Consider the following 20,295-nt stretch of genomic DNA (forward strand, 5'->3'; position numbering starts at 1 on the left):
AATGAAATATACGGAAATCAGGGTAAATATGACAATAGAAGGTAGTTGAAAGGAAAATTGCGTCAAGAGGGCTATCGTGACGTCTTTATACGGATATTGAATGGGAAGCCCCTGAAACTGGAAGAGGAATACGACAGACAAAAGAAAGAAGGAAAGTGGATGCAAAGAATAGAAAAATTACGTGAATTATTGCGAAATAGAGAGTAAATAATAGAAAATAGCTTGAATAACTTTACGTGTAGAAGCTATCTCTTGTCGACCTGTACAGTAGCGCAGCAACAGATAACAGAGCACTCGAAAAACAACGTCCTATCGCTTCAGAATCCAGAACTCGACTGACAGACTGAACAGACTCATCACTATATATCCAAATCTCTGTTAAAATTATACACTGCGGTTTTTTTGCATAACTTTCAAGCTCAATTAAAAAAAGGTCAAAGTTTTCTCTTAAGCTTCTTATGTTTTGTACTAAACAGAATAGTTCATTAAGGTCGGTCATTTATTTTAACTTTCGTGGATTTTTCAAAAAAGTAATGATTAGGAGTATAGATATCAATAATTATCTTCTCAATAATACGATGAGAAAAGTTCAGGACTGTCAATGAGATGAAATAATTGTGGTTGAGCTGTAAGTGCACGCCGAAATGTAATTGTTACTTATAATGGAAGCGATTTGCTAACAATGAGAGAAGTTTCTAAGCTTCACTCTGGACAATTGTCCGAATTGGTCTCACAATAATTGGAACAGTGACGTCACTGCCAGCAAGCTGAACAAGGGAATCTATTTGATTAGGAAACTATTTTCTCTCGATCTTTCTCTGCTTTCAACTGGGGCTAAACAGTTGCCAGTAAGTCTTGAAGGAAATTCAAGATCATTCATAGATAGTAGCCTACTCTTGTTTACAACAAACGATTAGCGTTGTCGATACACCAACCCAAACAGTCAGATCAGCCATCATTAGCCGTTTTCAAACCGATATCTCGCCGACACGACAGGACAGAATTTACTCTGATAGACAGTATTAGAAGAGACTGTGGTTTATAACTGCGCGAGGTCTACTGTTTACAGATCTACTATAGTATTGAAGTATACTGAGTATACTTCAGCTGAGTTACAGAATTCATGTTTTAATCCAAAGAATGAAGCAGTATACTATAGATTGATAAAGGTGTAGGAACCGTAACTAGTTAACAATTTTGTACCATGTTCAATAAGCACATTGCTTATACAGCTGGTAAACTTAGCAAAGGTTTATTTGTCCTGCGTAGATTGGCTCATATTGTGAATCATGAAGTTCTAATGAGTGTATTTCATGTTCACGTATACAGCCACTTAGCCTACCTATGGGATTAAGCTCTGGAGTAATTGTTCCACTACAGCTATTTAACTGTTTGGACTACAAAAGAAGGCCATTCGAATAATTTGTCAGGTACCACCTCTAGCAAAGTGTAGGTGACTTTTCCGTAAACTTGGGGGCTTAACTCTCCCTTCTTTATATGTCTACATCTGTTGTAGTACATGAAAAAGAACCTGAATGAATATAGTCTGAATGGTGACATTCAAATCAAATCAATTTATTTTCCATTTTTATAATATATACAGAACATGAAACTGAACATATACATAGTCACTGAATCAATTACCATATAAATAAGAAATCACAATCATACCCTGAAGAGCATTACCAAAAATCAAATATACATGGAAAATAATCCCAAAGGTTACAGAAACCTGTTTGGGCAGAAAAAAAACTACTTGAAATAAAAAAAAGTTTTACAGTTTACAAAGCAAATTAAGAAAGAGTAGAAAAAAACTAAAAAGACAAGAAAAAAGGAAAAAGAACTTCTGTATCAATTTAACATTTTAAAAATACTAACAATATTACACTATAAACAATAACATTACAAACTAAAAAAGAAAAATGTTGCGCTTACCAGTTGTAAAAAAAGTGGTAAATTAAGTGCAGGCCTGCAGTTTAAACAATATTTTCATAATAACCCAAAACATCTTCATGTATCAGATGGCTATGTAATAATCTGCAGAAAGTTGTCTTCTGCCTACACTTTTTTATGTCTACAGGAAGTCTATTAAAAAACTTTTGTGCTAAAATTGAAGAATTTTTTTAAAATTGTAAGGTTGGGCTTAGGGACTTGCACATTTTGTTGATTCCTCCCAACCCTGCGCATATTAATCAGCTGCATTTCACCACTCCTATCAAAAAACAGCTTTAGAGTTTTATAAATATATAAGTTCCTGATAGGCAGTATTCTGAGCTCTTTGAAAATTGGTGCAGAGTGATCATATCTCGTTTTGTAAGAAATTATTCTCATAAATGATTTTTGTAGAATAATTAACAGATGTAAAGCAGCCTTATATGCTCCCCCACAAATTTCCAAGCCATACTCAAAATAATTGGAATTTATGTGAGCGAAGTAGATCTTTCTCATCAATTCCGAATTGCACACAGTTCTGAGAAGATAAAATATTCGAATATATTTCAATAATTTCTTTTTTATATAACCTATGTGTTCTCTCCAACTGATCCTACTATCCACCCAAACTCCAAGGTACTTGATGCACTTGACCTGCTCTAGGGGTGGGCAATCGCAATCAGCAGCCAAGGAACATGCGATTTTATGATATTTGAGTGGGGAAGGGTATTTCACATCTTTCCGTAGTCTGAATATGATATATTTTGTCTTTGGGCTCATCACCATCATATTGCGAGTAAACCACCATCTAAGCGCATTTATGTCGTTCTGCATGTTTTCTTGCAGTTCTACAAATGATTTTGTTTTATAAAGAAGTGCAGTGTCGTCAGCAAAAGCAACTAAGCTACCCTTGAAAACCCCATTACATAAGCTATTTACATATATTAAAAAAGTAACCCGGATAATACTGATCCCTGTGGTATACCAATTTTCAGTTCTCTGAATGCACTAACAACACCGTTATTAACTTTAGTTTGATGAAGTCTTCCGGTAAGGTATGATTTTAACCACTCGTATGCAATGCCACTTATTCCTGCCAGGTACATTTTATCTAATAGAATCTCATGATCAACCATATCATAGGCTTTCATGACGTCGACGAACAAGGCACCACATGGAATACTTTCATTGATACTATCATAAATCCCTGACATTAGTTTCATGATTGCTGAACCCGTATTAAGATTGCTCTGAAAACCAGATTGGTTTCTACTGAAAAAGTTGTGCTGCTCCAGAAAACTAGTAACTCGGTTCTTGACAATTTTCTCAAGAATTTTAGAGAAAATTGATAACAGCGAAATCGGTCTATAATTTGTAGCCTGCATTTTGCTATTTTTTTATACATTCATAATTATCCAACAGGAGGAAGGTTAAATGTCAGAATAGATTCTCACCAATATGCAAGTACTCATAGGAATTGGAGAGACATGTCTATTAAGTTATTAAATAGGCTTGCCCCCAAAGTAAGACTGTTGAGTATATCACTATTCAAAATACACATAAAAGACTTACTTATCAAAAAATGCCTTTATTCGCTCAGAGAATTTTTCGAATAGCTTTTAACTTCTTCTATTTAAGAGCTTTGTTGTAACGTATGCATTAGAAATAGGCTACTATAGGCCAATCTTTAGGCCTATGAGCCTACCTAGTTGAACGAGCGTTAGCGAAATTCTTACTTTTGACTTACTAGAGCCCAAAGTCATTTTCTGTCTGTTTGTATGTTCGACAAGAACTTTAGAGAGAATTGATCAACCAGCATCAAATTTTGTACACGAATTCTTCAAACCTTTTTACACGTCAAGTTCGTTAGACAACAAAATTGACTCACTCCTTCGTCCTTTTTCAGGATATAAAAATAACATTGAAATTGCAAAAGACAAATATTTTTTGATTTATCATTTATCAGTCACCTGGAATTATTTACATGTTATTTCTGTATTTATCCATTTATTTAAAGAAGCTGATGCTATTATTTGACAGGCTTTATTCGCCGACACACAATTTCAGCTGAATAATACACAACATTAATTTAAAAGTTCTATATTAACTCGCTTCCGTTAACGTGTCTGCCTGTCTGAAACATAAACTTACACTTAATTAATACTACTTGTGATGGCAGTTGCTATGACAAATGTTTTTTTTTTCAAAGTGTTAGAATGTGAGTAGAAGCTACTATTAGTGTTTACTAACACTTGATTATTCAATGTATAGGTACCGTACTCATTCATTTCATTTTTGTATCATTTATTAGTACCTTCAAATGTTGAGATTATTGGTTGCTTTCAAAGCCACTGATCAATTCCATCGTGTTTTTTTACGTTCAGTAAAAAACCCTATCACTGATTAGTGATCACAGAATGGAAACTCGGCTAGTATCCTGACGCCAAAATCCGCCATCTTGAAAGAAAATTTAGCATTGTAATATAGCAGTAATTTTAATTTCTAACAAGATGATGCAGTCACGTGTCGTGGTCTTGGTTAGATTGATATCTTCCATTCTGTGTGTATTCTGTGGCTGAACGGATGCTCATGAGACAGATGTTTCCCCTGCTGCTTATATTTTTGTAAACAAAACTAGAAGCTAACCTATCTCATTGTATAATCAATTAAAATGGAAAACCAATGTTTTGAATGCTTTGTAAGATATTTCAAATGTTATTGAATTTATGTAATCATGCATTTCTCTGCTCCCAAATAAATAATAATGGAGTCCATTATTTGTAAACAACCTCGTATTCAGCCATGTCTGTTTACGTTCAGCTACTCTGTTTACGTTCTTTTCCATCGGTAGAAAAGTACGATGAGCTGATCAGTGAACGAACCGGATATGACGTATTCTTTTTCTTATCAGTTAGACCAAAGACCTTGAAGAGGTAGAAACCCACAATGCCTATGCCTTCCCAATGCTAGCTGTTACTTGAAATTAAAGACTACCATTGAGGTATTTTAGCGCGAGATATTATATAATATATTTTTTGTAATATTATAGATTACAAAAATCTTCAAGATCTTTAGTATGTAATAATCTTCCAGGTTGTCCCCTCAATGGCCGATTTCAATACCAAGTACAGTAGCGCTGCATGTGAGTCTATGCATTGTTCAACGACCAAACAGTGCTTCGTTCAGAGCCACGTTCACTCACCGGTCTCACAGTTTACTCACCGATCAGTGGCTTTGAACTCAACCATTGAAACGGTTTGGCATATCAATGTACGGGTTGCGCCATTAATTCTACTTTGAAATTCTGTATCGAAATCATGTATCACATGACCAAAGTTAGTAGACATCTGTCTACTAACGTTGTATCACATGACCAAAGTTAGTAGACATCTGTCTACTAACGTTGTCATATGAAAACCTTCCCATTTGAAAAATTAAGTTGGATTCAAAATAAAGCTAGATTCGAAATGAAGTTGGATCCAAGATGGCAAAAGTTTTGAAGCGACAGAAAGTTTTTTTTCAATTGAATAATAATAGATTCCCATAGAACCTACTACTGTGATATACTTGTAAAATATATATTTAGCTGTTTCCATAATAATTCTCACCAACTCTGTATAATTACAAGTTGCTGATCTCAGAGATCAAACAAAGGTACATGAGCGAGCTCTTCAATCAAGGGGGTCTCTAATATATTATATTAAGTAAACCCTGTTTTATTATTACTATCTGTTATATACTACAATTGATTGCTATATGTCAATTCTGTTCTACTAATATTACTTTGACTGTTTTTATTTTATTGTATATTTGACGTTTGTTACAAAACTTCATGTTTTTAAGACAATAAAAGATTATTAATTATTGCTTCTGAAGAACTCAGAAGTCGTGAAATAGAAATCTGGTGTTGCGCACTCACAAAACTTTCCTTGCCGTTATGAAAATTAATCACCTGACGCTAGTGTTAACGCGCATCTCAAGTCTACTTATAAACAAAGATCTGAGCCAGCTGGTGACAGGACAATAACACTGGAGACATACGTGGTCTGCCATCTCTTCATAGTGAATCATTTAATAGAATCAACAGTTACCAACAGTTTGCTATTGGATAATCACATTTTCTCGAATTTCGACCTTATTTTCATTTTTAGGTGAAAATGGTACTGAACATTAATTGTAGAGATTTTCATGCTCAATCTTTTCCACTTGGAAGTTTTTGTTTAAATTCTATCTCAAGCCTGATAATTGGGAATCTAAAATCAAACTTTGCATAGATGGGGCGGAGCTCCTGAAATGTTTACAGATATGGGACTTGTGGCAGTTGATAGAGCTTATCAATGACTATTTTAGGTATAACTTTAATCAAAATCGTTGGAGCCGTTTTCGAGAAAATCGCGAAAAACACTGTTTTTGACAACATTTTCGTCATCTTAGCCGCTATCTTGAATCGCATTTGATCTAAATTGTTCGTGTCGGATCCTTATATTGTGAAGACCTTACGTTCCAAATTTCAAGTCATTCCGTTAATTGGGAGATGTGATATCGTGTACACACACACACACACACACACACACACACACACACACACACACACACACACACACACACAGACCAATAACTAAAAAACAGTTTTTTGGACTCAGGGGGCCTTGAAACGTATAGAAATTTAGAAATTGGGGTATCTTAATTTTTTTCGGAAAGCAATACTTTCCTTACCTATGATAATAGGGCAAGGAAAGTAAAAATATGATCTTACTATCTATACAAAAGGGTTTGATCTAGAATCAGCTGATCTATATTACGCTAATATTATGGTGCTTACCGACTTTCGCTCTGCTCCGCAACCTAACGTCACTCCAGCAGAGCGATTGATGATCGACCGGGCAGCAAGAGTGTTTCGACCGGGGAACGCGAGAAGAGCTAACATCTTCCGTAACGTTCATGATGGGTGCAACTGCAGAGCGGGGGCGGAGCGTGCTCGGTGCGGGTTGGAAGCGCGTATATGTGTACGCAGCTTAATAAAGGAAAGAATCGACTTATACATGTACGGTATAGGAAATACACGAATGACGCATCATCAAGTCTGAACTACTGGACTGATTAACTTGAAATTTGGTGTAGGCATAGATTTTTAATTCATCGAGGAAGGCAATATAGGCTCATTTTCATTGCTATTAGTCAACTAATTCTAATTTATCAATTAAAGCAAATTTATTCAATTTGTGATTCAAACTTCAAGTAACTATAAAAGTCCAATTAAACGGCTTCAAGTCTCCAAGTGACTCCGTAACTTAGTTGGTAGCGCGGTTCATGGTTTATGAATTCATGATTGCAGGTTTGAGACCTATCAAATTCATTTATTTTTGCTAGAAAATTTTCCTACTTTCATAAAGATTAACCACGTAATTTTGAACAAAATTATAAATAATAATAATTCTATTTGTATATCCTAGACAAAGGAAATTGCATTTTACAGCACCAACTTTTCCCCGGAGCAAAGCACGTGTTACCTGCTAGTTAAAAATAATTGATCTTAGTCAGTAGGCCTACTAAGTACAGTAAAACTGGAAAAGCAATATGCTAATTTAATTATACCTTTTCTGTAGGCAAATGCTTCATCGATTCCAGGGTCATAGAGAGAAATAAACTCGTATTCAGCTTCGCCAGATGATGCAAACTCATTGCTACAATTATCTAATACGCTGAATCTTATAGTTGTTTCATCAGGTGACTTTTTCAATTGTAACAATATATTATCTGAATTAAAAGATGTGTCCTGAAATTCATAAAACATCAGATTTAAATATAACAAAAAATAATTAGGGATAACACAGCAATTTAACACCAAATGCAGAGGATTCTTTGAAAAGTGGAGTTGTAAGACGATTTTCCTTAGGATATAATAGTATTTTTGTATTCATCGGTTCCCCACATTAAAATTATAATAGTAATAAAATGGTATTAATAATAAAGGGCCCTGCGATCTCTATTAAAAACTCCAATTACTTTTACCCTCCGCTTTGCCTATGACCAGTATCCTGGATTGGCAGTGTCACATGTGGGTAGTGTCACACCAAGTCTTCAAATGAGCATCCCAGGAACTCATCAAGGGAATATACCGTAATTTAAATAATTATAAGGAAGGTATACCTTAAATTATGTTACTTGAAATGTCACTATTATTTTCTCATAATAATACTAAGCACAATACCTAGTTAAATATTTTCAAAAGCGTAACAAGGTGTTTAAATGTTGCAAACTCCCACTGGCTTTTAAAATCTCTAAAAATTAGAAAGCGGAAGTATTTATTGAATATAGAATACATATAGGAGGAGTTTCAAGCTTTTTTTGGAACAATACATATTCAATCTCTAAAACAGGAAATTTAGTGAAAAATGTCTTGTCAACTCTTGTTGGCATGACATACAATGTATTTTGGAAACTGATGCACTCTGGGGTTTTTCTAGAACAGAGATTAGCAGAGGTTTAGAAAAACAGAAAATATGGGTTACCGGGTTTTACTCAATCAATTTTAATGGATTAGAAAATGGTGAATTGTAGGATGGTGTCACTACTATTTAGAGCCAACTATAATAATAGAAATAAATAATAATGCAGTGATATGGATTAGATTGAAAATACAACTTGAAAACATGAAAACTTAAGGTACTTGTTAAAATTGTGGCAAGGCATTAAAATCTACGGTACATTATTTAAAGAATTAATTGATCATTATTGGCCCTAATAAATATTTATACAAAAGTGATGATGATAATACAATTATTCAAATATTTAAAATTAATAAATGTACGATATCGAGTTACACACACTGTAAGTCAAGGAAAATATTTTTCAATAATACTTACAGAATTAAATTTTTTTGTGGAATCTGTAATTTTCAATGCAGTTTTAAATGAGCTTCTTTGAGAGAAAGATGATTTTCTGTCTGATCCTTGATTAGAAAATATAGATTTTCTACCTGATTCTCGAGCATCAATCCTTAAACTCTGTTCTAAAATAGACGAGTTTTTTTCTAATGCTAGAGACTTATTTGAGTCAGAAAATAAAGATTTTCTAACCGATCCATAAGATTTATTGTCTAGAATAGAGAAAGACGATTTCTTCATTTGATTTACAGAATTTTTATCTAGAGACATTTCTAATTTTTTATTTTAAGTAAAAGTACTATTCAACATAAAAAATTTTAGCAGCAAATAATCTATCCAAAATGTTCTATGAATTATTGTTTTTATCAATTTTAGAATCTATTTGCTAAGGTTATAACAAGTATTGTAAATTTAATAGCATATGGTTTAAAATACACATGACAACATTAGATCATGGAACAAATAAACTATGGAAGTGAGCAGAATTTTTTTCATTTAGGATTTTATAGTACAATTAAACCTTTTTTCTTTCACCTTTGAAGTTTGAGTAAAATTAAAATGAATAAAATGTTTAAAATAGTATTCAGTTAATTCAATAGGTATTCAATATAGTATTCAATTAGGTACTCTTTTGAAGGTTCAAACGCTAGTTATACCGTACGCATTACAATTTTGTTTGTAGGTGTAGTATCAAAAACAGTTCGGTTTCTTAAGCTGCGTTTACACCAAAGTAATTGAAAAAATGTTAAAATGTTAATAACTTAATCCTTATAGATTCTATTAGATTGAACATATCTTATCATACACATGATTAACATAGGTGTTCATCAAGTTCCGTTCAATCTAATAGAATCCATAAGGATTAAGTTATTAGCATTTTGTTAATAATTTTGTAGTAAACCCCCCAGCTTTAGTGGCTGGTTGCACATAGCAACAGTAGTATATAGTTGCACTATGCTACTATTTTCATAATATTTCGTTCTAAAAGATTATACTAGTAGTTCTGTAAACAGTAGATCTCACGCAGTATTCTCATCCACAAGTACCTGTTTGAAACTATATAGACATAATGGAAATACAGCAATAGACCAATAGACTGGCTTCTTCCCACATCTGTGTAATCAGTTGTCAGCTGATTTATGATGGATAATTCTATAGTCTGATTTTTACTTTCCTTGCCCTATTACCATAAGTAAGGAAAGTATTGCTTTCCGAAAAAAATTAAGGTACCCCAATTTCAAAATTTCTATACGTTTCAAGGTCCCCTGAGTCCAAAAAAGTGATTTTTGGGTATTGGTCTGTATGTGTGTGTGTGTGTGTGTGTGTGTGTGTGTGTACACGATATCACATCTCCCAATTAACGGAATGACTTGAAATTTGGAACGTAAGGTCTTCACAATATAAGGATCCGACACGAACAATTTAGATCAAATGCGATTCAAGATAGCGGCTAAAATGACGAAAATGTTGTCAAAAACAGTGTTTTTCGCGATTTTCTCGAAAACGGCTCCAACGATTTTGATTAAAGTTATACCTAAAATAGTCATTGATAAGCTCTATCAACTGCCACAAGTCCCATATCTGTAAACATTTCAGGAGCTCCGCCCCATCTATGCAAAGTTTGATTTTAGATTCCCAATTATCAGGCTTGAGATAGAATTTAAACAAAACTTCCAAGTGGAAAAGATTGAGCATGAAAATCTCTACAATTAATGTTCAGTAACATTTTCACCTAAAAATGAAAATAAGGTCGAAATTCGAGAAAATGTGATTATCCAATAGCAAACTGTTGGTAACTGTTGATTCTATTAAATGATTCACTATGAAGAGATGGCAGACCACGTATGTCTCCAGTGTTATTGTCCTGTCACCAGCTGGCTCAGATCTTTGTTTATAAGTAGACTTGAGATGCGCGTTAACACTAGCGTCAGGTGATCAATTTTCTTAATGGCAAGGAAAGTTGTGCGAGTGCGCCACACCAGATTTTTACTGTAATATTGGAGTATGAAGGAGGCTCCTTTTTCCTTTTATATTATCCTTGAAATGCAAAATTTCCAAAAACCTGGTACATACGTCGACGCGCAATTAAAAAAGGAACATACCTGTCAAATTTCATGAAAATCTATTATACCGCGTTTCACAATGCGCAACATTTGAACATTCAAACATTTTAACATTAGTAAGAGAAATGCCAAACCGTCGACTTGAATCTTAGACCTCACTTCGCTCGGTCAACTAAAAGATGAGTTCATAGACTCGTTTTATCCTATCCAGTTTGTACTTCAATGAAGAAGCTCCACCCCTACCTTGTCTCATCTGCTCACTGCTCAGTCTATAAGAAAAAGCAACGAGACATATACGTTATACGCATAAACTGCGCGAGTTTTGATCGTGAGGGCTGAAATTTGTAATGTGCAACAACACAGCCATCTGGTTGGAACGTCTAGCGTTCCCAACGAACTGGCAACGCTATACACTGGCTTTATAAAATACTAGTAGTTCTGTGAACAGTAGACCTCACGCAGTATTCTCATCCACAAGTACCTGATTGAAACTATAGACCTTATGGAAATACAGCAATAGACTGGCTTCTCCACACATCTGTGTAATCACTTGTCAGCTGATTCATGATGAATAATTCTATAGTCTGATTTTTACTCTAATATTGGCGTATAAAGGAGGCTCCTTTTTCCTTTTATATTATCCTTGGAATGCAAAATTTCCAAAAACCTTGTATATACGTCGACGCGCAATTAAAAAAGGAACATACCTGTCAAATTTCATGAAAATCTATTACCGCGTTTCGCCGTAAATGCGCAACATATAAACATTTAAAAATTTAAACATTCAAACATTTGAACATTAAGAGAAATGCCAAACCGTCGACTTGAATCTTAGACCTCACTTCGCTCGGTCAATAATGAGACTTTTTATTAATTTCGACCACCAGTTAGATCGGTTTTATACAACTAGGCTCCCTCCGTCTTCACCATCGGAATCAAAAGATCCTATTCGTCAGAAGGAAAAGCTACTGATCAAATTCAAAATATACTACTGCTATTAGTAGATTTATCCAAGTTTATAAAAAAAAATTAGAAATTATGTTGAAAAAATCTGGTGTGGCGCACTCACACAACTTTCCTGTCCGTTATGAAAATTGACCTGACGCTGGTGTACATGCGCATTTCAAGCTACTATTCAAAGATCTAAGCCAGCTGGTGACAGGACAATAACCCTGGAGACACACGATTTATGCTATCTCTTCATAGTGAATGATTTAATAGAATCAACAGTTTGCAATTGATTTAATCACATTTTCTCGAATTTCGAGCTTATTTTCAATTTTAGGTGGAAATGTTACTGAACATTAATTGTAGAGATTTTCATGTTCAATCTTTTCCGCAAGAAATTTTCCGTTTAAAGTGTATCTGAAGCCTGATAATTGAGAATCTAGAATCAAACTATGGATAGATGGGGCGGAGCTCCTGAAATTTTTCCAGGTATGGGACTTGTGGCAGTTGATAGAGCTTATTAATCACTATTTTAGGTATAAATTTGATCAAAATCGTTGGAGCCGTTTTTGAGAAAATCGAACAAACAAAGATGAGAAAAAATGAGAAAAACACACACACACACACCTGAATGTATTCCTACTGGTTAATTCTTACCAACAGCTGATTCTCAGCCAATCGCAGGGTATGCTGGGTGACGTGTCGTCGTGTGCCAGGTTTAAATCCTTTGACTGACAATGTCTTACTTTTCTTTCAACAGTCTTTAAGATATGTTATTAATAATTCATATTTGTATGCGAGGTTGGTCATTATATATTATAATTTTATAGGTATAGTGAAATTTGCTTGACAGCTTAAACTGTCCAATTATTTACGATAACTAATGATATTAGATAACTAGATTTTATTTCATATTTTTCAACCTTTTTCATCAACAATTACAAAATAATATCCAAACAATATCGAATCTCTTGATACAAAATGAGCTTCTTGTTCATATAATCATTTCGATTAATATAACACTAAACAATAACATTTCATATATGATACAAACTTAATTCATTCAAAATCATTATTGTATGTATTTTTTTGCTGTTATACGTCACCGAATTTCACCATCTAAATTTGATTAAGTTCGCGAGTAACTTGATTGAAGACGATATTCGTTTCATCAACTCTTCATTTTTTTCTTTAATTTTTTAATTTCCATTTCAATATCATCCAATGAAAAAGCCTGGAAATTATAGAAAAATATTATTTTAATAACCATTCAATAATAAGTACATGGACATTTTTTTCTATTTAAACATATAATCTACCAAGCTTACAATAAATTAATTAAATCAGAAACATGTTATTTGATGTGATAGAAGTAAATTGTGATTCTTGGTAAAAGCATTCTTGGCAACCATAACCAGACTTCTTGAAGTAAAGCTCCTTCCGAGGGCCAGTCTATTCACGAACGTGTCCTTAGCGATTAATTCTTACCTGTCAGTTGAGGATGGTTTTTGGAAAGAGGTAACTATAAACCAAAGTGACTGTTGTACTCTATTAGGTTCTTTCTCAGCTCTGTAGCTGCGAAGCTCAACTCCAAACTCTTCATGAGCAAACCACAAAGAATTTATGAAAGTTCCACATAATACGAGAATATTATACTAAATACAGCTTGAAAACCGATCTAAGAAAATTTTCTAGACATAGAACTTGACCAATAGTATTGGTTAGAGTGAAAGTATAGTCCATATATTGTCAACATTAAATCAAATGTAATATTGTAATTAGAAAAATGTTTTTATCAAACGTTTCAAGGTGTCGATCAATTCCATAGTATATAATGTGCCATGCATGACACTATAGTCTAATGTTACATGTAATGCTTGATCCAGTCACTATATATATTGGAGCTTGCAATTATTTATATTGTAGTTCTAAATGGCCAATTTCTAAGCCGAGAAGAATAAAGTGTAGTACGATGAGAACCGAGCATTAGTAAAGTTATAAGTATTAAAATTTTGATCCTTGAGGTGTCCTTAAGCGCGCCTCTCCACTAGGAAATACTGAAATGAAGTGCATTTAACGGGTGATTCTCATGGAACATAATCTCATGAACTTATATCATTGTGCAAAATATCACTGTGAGAACAATATAGATGGTGATGATGGTTGAAGCTAAAATTAGGTATTTTTCACGATACAAGGAGCATTGTTGTCAGGTGTACCTGGAAATCGATATGAGATAGAGTGCTCTACCTGGTCTCAGATTGTAGAGCACAAAATTACGCTTAGAGGGATTTTAAATTTTACATCTAAATGGTAACAATCGGGAGATATTGTTGATCAAATACTAAATATCATCAAAATTGATTTTTTTCTTAAAATGTTACTCATTTTTGAAAAATCAAAACTCAGTACTAATTGGAGATACAGAGTTCAGAATATCTCATTTCATTCAAAATTTTATAATCTTAAAAAAAGGCAAGAGCAAATTTTTCTGTCCGATCACTGGATTTGGCGGAAATAGCTGAAAACTGGAAAATTAACCGAAAATACGAGGTTTTTGAGCTACTCTGTATCTAGGAAATTTTGGATGAAAAATTTGGTTCTGGACTTATCTCATATATCCAAATAGTAAAATCAGAACTACAATATAAATTGAAGTACATCCCCTTTTTTATGTCTATATTGACTGGACTAGCTAGCCTATAGTAGGTAATGCAACTCAATGTATCATATTTTATTAATCAAATATGAACGCTATATAGATATCTAGTTTTCGAAAAACACATTTTCCTATAAGATTGTGACAGTTGGATTACAATAAAAGTTTATTAATGTTGTAAAATTTATCATTTCACTCACTCTCTTTTTCACCATAGCTTCCGGACAAGATTTGATTTCATATTTTTCAACCTTTTTCATCAACAATTACAAAATAATATCCAAACAATATCGAATCTCTTGATACAAAATGAGCTTCTTGTTCATATAATCATTTCGATTAATATAACACTAAACAATAACATTTCATATATGATACAAACTTAATTCATTCAAAATCATTATTGTATGTATTTTTTTGCTGTTATACGTCACCGAATTTCACCATCTAAATTTGATTAAGTTCGCGAGTAACTTGATTGAAGACGATATTCGTTTCATCAACTCTTCATTTTTTTCTTTAATTTTTTAATTTCCATTTCAATATCATCCAATGAAAAACCTGGAAATTATAGAAAAATATTATTTTAATAACCATTCAATAATAAGTACATGGACATTTTTTTCTATTTAAACATATAATCTACCAAGCTTACAATAAATTAATTAAATCAGAAACATGTTATTTGATGTGATAGAAGTAAATTGTGATTCTTGGTAAAAGCATTCTTGGCAACCATAACCAGACTTCTTGAAGTAAAGCTCCTTCCGAGGGCCAGTCTATTCACGAACGTGTCCTTAGCGATTAATTCTTACCTGTCAGTTGAGGATGGTTTTTGGAAAGAGGTAACTATAAACCAAAGTGACTGTTGTACTCTATTAGGTTCTTTCTCAGCTCTGTAGCTGCGAAGCTCAACTCCAAACTCTTCATGAGCAAACCGCAAAGAATTTATGAAAGTTCCACATAATACGAGAATATTATACTAAATACAGCTTGAAAACCGATCTAAGAAAATTTTCTAGACATAGAACTTGACCAATAGTATTGGTTAGAGTGAAAGTATAGTCCATATATTGTCAACATTAAATCAAATGTAATATTGTAATTAGAAAAATGTTTTTATCAAACGTTTCAAGGTGTCGATCAATTCCATAGTATATAATGTGTCATGCATGACACTATAGTCTAATGTTACATGTAATGCTTGGTCCAGTCACTATATATATTGGAGCTTGCAATTATTTATATTGTAGTTCTAAATGGCCAATTTCTAAGCCGAGAAGAATAAAGTGTAGTACGATGAGAACCGAGCATTATGTCAAAAGTTATAAGTATTAAAATTTTGATCCTTGAGGTGTCCTTAAGCGCGCCTCTCCACTAGGAAATACTGAAATGAAGTGCATTTAACGGGCGATTCTCATAGAACATAATCTCATGATCTTATATCATTGTGCAAAATATCACTGTGAGAACAATATAGATGGTGATGATGGTTGAAGCTAAAATTAGGTATTTTTCACGATACAAGGAGCATTGTTGTCAGGTGTACCTGGAAATCGATATGAGATAGAGTGCTCTACCTGGTCTCAGATTGTAGAGCACAAAATTACGCTTAGAGGGATTTTAAATTTTACATCTAAATGGTAACAATCGGGAGATATTGTTGATCAAATACTAAATATCATCAAAATTGATTTTTTTCTTAAAATGTTACTCATTTTTGAAAAATCAAAACTCAGTACTAATTGGAGATACAGAGTTCAGAATATCTCATTTCATTCAAAATTTTATAATCTTAAAAAAAGGCAAGAGCAAATTTTTCTGTCCGATCACTGGATTTGGCGGAAATAGCTGAAAACTGGAAAATTAACCGAAAATACGAGGTTTTTGAGCTACTCTGTATCTAGGAAATTTTGGATGAAAAATTTGGTTCTGGACTTATCTCATATATCCAAATAGTAAAATCAGAACTACAATATAAATTGAAGTACATCCCCTTTTTTATGTCTATATTGACTGGACTAGCTAGCCTATAGTAGGTAATGCAACTCAATGTATCATATTTTATTAATCAAATATGAACGCTATATAGATATCTAGTTTTCGAAAAACACATTTTCCTATAAGATTGTGACAGTTGGATTACAATAAAAGTTTATTAATGTTGTAAAATTTATCATTTCACTCACTCTCTTTTTCACCATAGCTTCCGGACAAGATTTGATCTTCCACGTATGGTTAACAAACTCCTGAAAAGCAAATAATTCCTAGAGCTGAAAGTTATATGAACAAAATTCTTCAAATTACCATTTTATTCAAATATGAGTTTCTTTTCGTGAAAACAATCAAGTTCAGTTTTTAAATAGCCACGCAGTTTTCTCATCCACAAGTATCTGATGTCATCTGTTTGAAATGTTAACAAACTCAGTTCACGTTTGAATTTGTATTCCATACTAGCTGGCCCGGCGAACTTCGTACCGCCAAATAGTTAATGCATCTCATGACAAACTTTAGCTTGATACACTCCTGATGAGGCGCAATGCGGAATTTTACATTTTGCTTAATGGTTTGGATGGAAGAACTCACACACACTGAATCGGGCATGGCGTGGAACGGTGTGATAAGGCAATCTTCGTAAGATAAACACTTTGTATCAACAAGCCGCGCCTCCTCAGGTGTGCTTAGCCTTAGCACTATATTTTATGAAAATTATCCAACAATCAGTATTAAAATTTATATCTCAATATGGACTTCCTATGTGCTTAGTTAGTTGTTCAGCAGTTTTGTATTTTTAGATATAGTTGAATGCAGCTTGCTGGGAAATTGAATCTCCTTGCTGCTGATTTTCCCGTGCATATTCTTAATTTACAGCATTTCGAGTTCTACGACCCAAGTTTGGCCGTCGTTCGTACCGCATCGTATTATTAGAATTTTGTGAATCAATAGAAAGAAAATAGAAGAACAGATCTACCAACGGCTGTTGTATGACGCAATGATTATAACAGCTGATTTTTATATCTGTGTGTGGCCAGCTCACAAATTAATCTTCTCCCATAAGGATTACATGTAAACTTTGAAGGACTGTAGGGAAGAGTCCTGAAGTCGGATTATAAATTTGATAGGCCATAAACCTGGTCCTGAATATAACGAACACAACTGAAAAAATCATCAAATTCGGTGCACACATAAAAAAGTTATTGAATGTCAAAATTTGAGGCTCGATTTTTATTTATATAGATGACTAGCAGGGCACCCGTGCTTCGCTACGGGAATTAGAAGATAAAATTATTTTTGTGAAACATTTATAATCTAAATCCTACCATTGGGAGTCCAATTTCTTACATTTCTTACATGGGAGTCCATTCATACATAAGAGTCCATTCATAATAGTTAGTATAACATTTATTGTGGCGGATTTATCATGTCCTAAACTTTACTATCATAAATACAGTATTAAAGTGGGATCAATTTAATGTGAATTTGCGTAAATCTGAATAGAGTTTATTCAATCACTTTGTTTATTAACTAACATTATATGATTTCTTTCTTTGATCTTAGCTTGAACCAAAAGATTAGGGAAGAAAATTTGGATGTAACTAACATGTAACTCAATTCAATTTCTATCTAAATTGACAACTTTATTTTTTACTTGTGATCTATTATCAATAGATTTGTCTGTGTAATGTAATGACACCATGAAAAGAAATAGGAGCAGCTGATGGAATATCATGTTTTTTTTCGATTTAGTTTTTAGCTGATTTTTGAAACACGAAAATATCAGGCCCAAAAGCCTGTTCAATTTCAATCAGGATTAAATTTCATGAGAATTAATCAGAGCAGGGTTTTTTTTAATAGAAGGCTTCTCTGATTGGTTCTCGTGGTATTTAGTCCGGATTATGAATTAACAGACAGTGCAACTGGCTCTCTCAAGGCCATGACTGCGTACAAGCATGGATCAACAGAGGAACCAATAAAACAAAAGCTGAAGAAATTAGTCGCATTTCTATCACCTCACAATGAACATTACATTCAACTACCATATGTTTGGAAAGATCGATTTTAAATTTATTTTGCTATCATCCGATCACTTTCTGAACCTATTCTTCCAGATGTTCCATGAATACTGCAATGTTTTAAAATAAGGTCACCAAATTTGATAACTCAACTACAGCTATTATGATCTTTTTCATTTGCTCACACACTCTTACGTTTTCAACAGACTATGGACAACTTTTTACTTTCCTTGCCCTATTACCATAGGTAAGGAAAGTATTGCTTTCCGAAAAAAATAAGGTACCCCAATTTCCAAATTTCTATATGTTTCAAGGTCCCCTGAGTCCAAAAAAGTGGTGTGTGTGTGTGTGGTGTGTGTGTGTGTGTGTGTGGTGTGTGTGTGTGTGTGTGTGTGTGTGTGTGTGTGTGTGTATATGTGAATGTGTATTTGTATGTGTATGTGTATATGTATGTGTGTGTGTGTGTGTGTACACGATATCTCATCTCCCAATTAACGGAATGACTTGAAATTTGGAACGTAAGGTCTTTACAATATAAGGATCCGACACGAACAATTTAGATCAAATGCGATTCAAGATAGCGGCTAAAATGGCGAAAATGTTGTCAAAAACAGGGTTTTTCGCGATTTTCTCGAAAACGGCTGCAGCGATTTTGATTAAAGTTATACCTAAAATAGTCATTGATAAGCTCTATCAACTGCCACAAGTCCCATATTTGTAAACATTTCAGGAGCTCCGCCCCATCTATGCAAAGTTTGATTTTAGATTCCCAATTATCAGGCTTGAGATAGAATTTAAACAAAAACTTCCAAGTGGAAAAGATTGAGCATGAAAATCTCTACATTTAATGTTCAGTAACAGTTTCACCTTAAATTGAAAATAAGCACGAAATTCGAGAAAATGTTATTATCCAATTGCAAACTGTTGGCAACTGTTGATTATATTAAATGACAAATAAAATAGACCATTAAAAAATGGATAACTTCAGGGCTAATAAATCCTTAAGAGAGAGGGACAAACTACATAAAAAACTGAAACTCCAACCATTTATGTTACACTGAAAGCTAGATACAAAAACTATAGAAATCTACTTAACACACTAATTAAGAAAGCTAAACTAGACTAATTTAAAAATAAAATGACAACTTTTAAAGGGAACAACAAAAGACGTGGCTCTGTATAGAGGAAATTTTAGATATAAAACGAAATAGAAAAGCTCCTGACATCGACCCTATAATATTAAATAATTATTTCTCGCAAGTAGGTAGAAGTTATGCAGAAAATCTGAATAATAGTTTGAACTCAAGTCACTCAGTACCAACTTTAGTTCCACATACTCAACATTTCGAGATTCGTTTTTCATTTTCCCTACAAATTCCGATGAAGTTGCTGCCATGATAAATACTTAAAACTAATTCATCTCCTGGTATTGATAATATAAGCAATGTTTCTCAGCCTTTATCAATTTTGTTTAACAAATGTTTCGAAACAGGTCATTTTCCTTCACACTTTAAGGTTGCAAATATAATTCCTCTATTTAAATCAGGTGAGAGACAAGCTCCTGAAAATTACCGCCCTATTAGTTTAATAAGTAACCTGTCTAAGATTTTTGAAAAATTGATGAAGGTACGTATAATGGAATATCTTCAAAGGCATAATTTGATAGCAGAAAATCAATTTAGTTTTCAAGAGGGAAAATGCACTGAAGATGCAATATCAGAGCTGGTGAGGATTGTGACAAATAATTTTCAGATGAACAGAAGGACCTTGGCTGTCTATTTGGACTTAGCCAG

At 33.5% G+C, this 20,295-nt stretch overlaps 1 protein-coding gene across 41 annotated transcripts in view; it reads right to left on the bottom strand.

Annotated features, from left to right (window-relative positions):
• The window catches only part of LOC111047429 (leucine-rich repeat-containing protein 45), a 75,293-nt gene that overhangs the window by 26,324 nt on the left and 28,674 nt on the right, over positions 1-20,295 (bottom strand). For 12 of the 41 annotated variants that reach the window (XM_039424260.1, XM_039424255.1, XM_039424254.1 and 9 more), the window contains 2 exons: positions 16,679-16,738; positions 12,715-13,064 (listed from right to left, as the gene is read on the bottom strand). The exons of 1 other annotated variant lie outside the window; for it this stretch is intronic. In XM_039424260.1, coding sequence (XP_039280194.1) covers positions 13,002-13,064; positions 16,679-16,738 — 123 coding nt within the window. In that variant the 3' untranslated portion in view covers positions 12,715-13,001. Of the gene's footprint in view, positions 1-4,246; positions 4,754-7,527; positions 7,709-8,798; positions 9,998-12,487; positions 13,065-14,689; positions 15,051-16,678; positions 16,739-20,295 lie in introns of those variants that run through there. 28 more of the 41 variants (XM_039424232.1, XM_039424241.1, XM_039424236.1 and 25 more) reach the window with 8 other exon arrangements.

The sequence above is a fragment of the Nilaparvata lugens genome, chromosome 3, assembly GCF_014356525.2.
Source record: "Nilaparvata lugens isolate BPH chromosome 3, ASM1435652v1, whole genome shotgun sequence".
Classification (NCBI taxonomy): domain Eukaryota; kingdom Metazoa; phylum Arthropoda; class Insecta; order Hemiptera; family Delphacidae; genus Nilaparvata; species Nilaparvata lugens.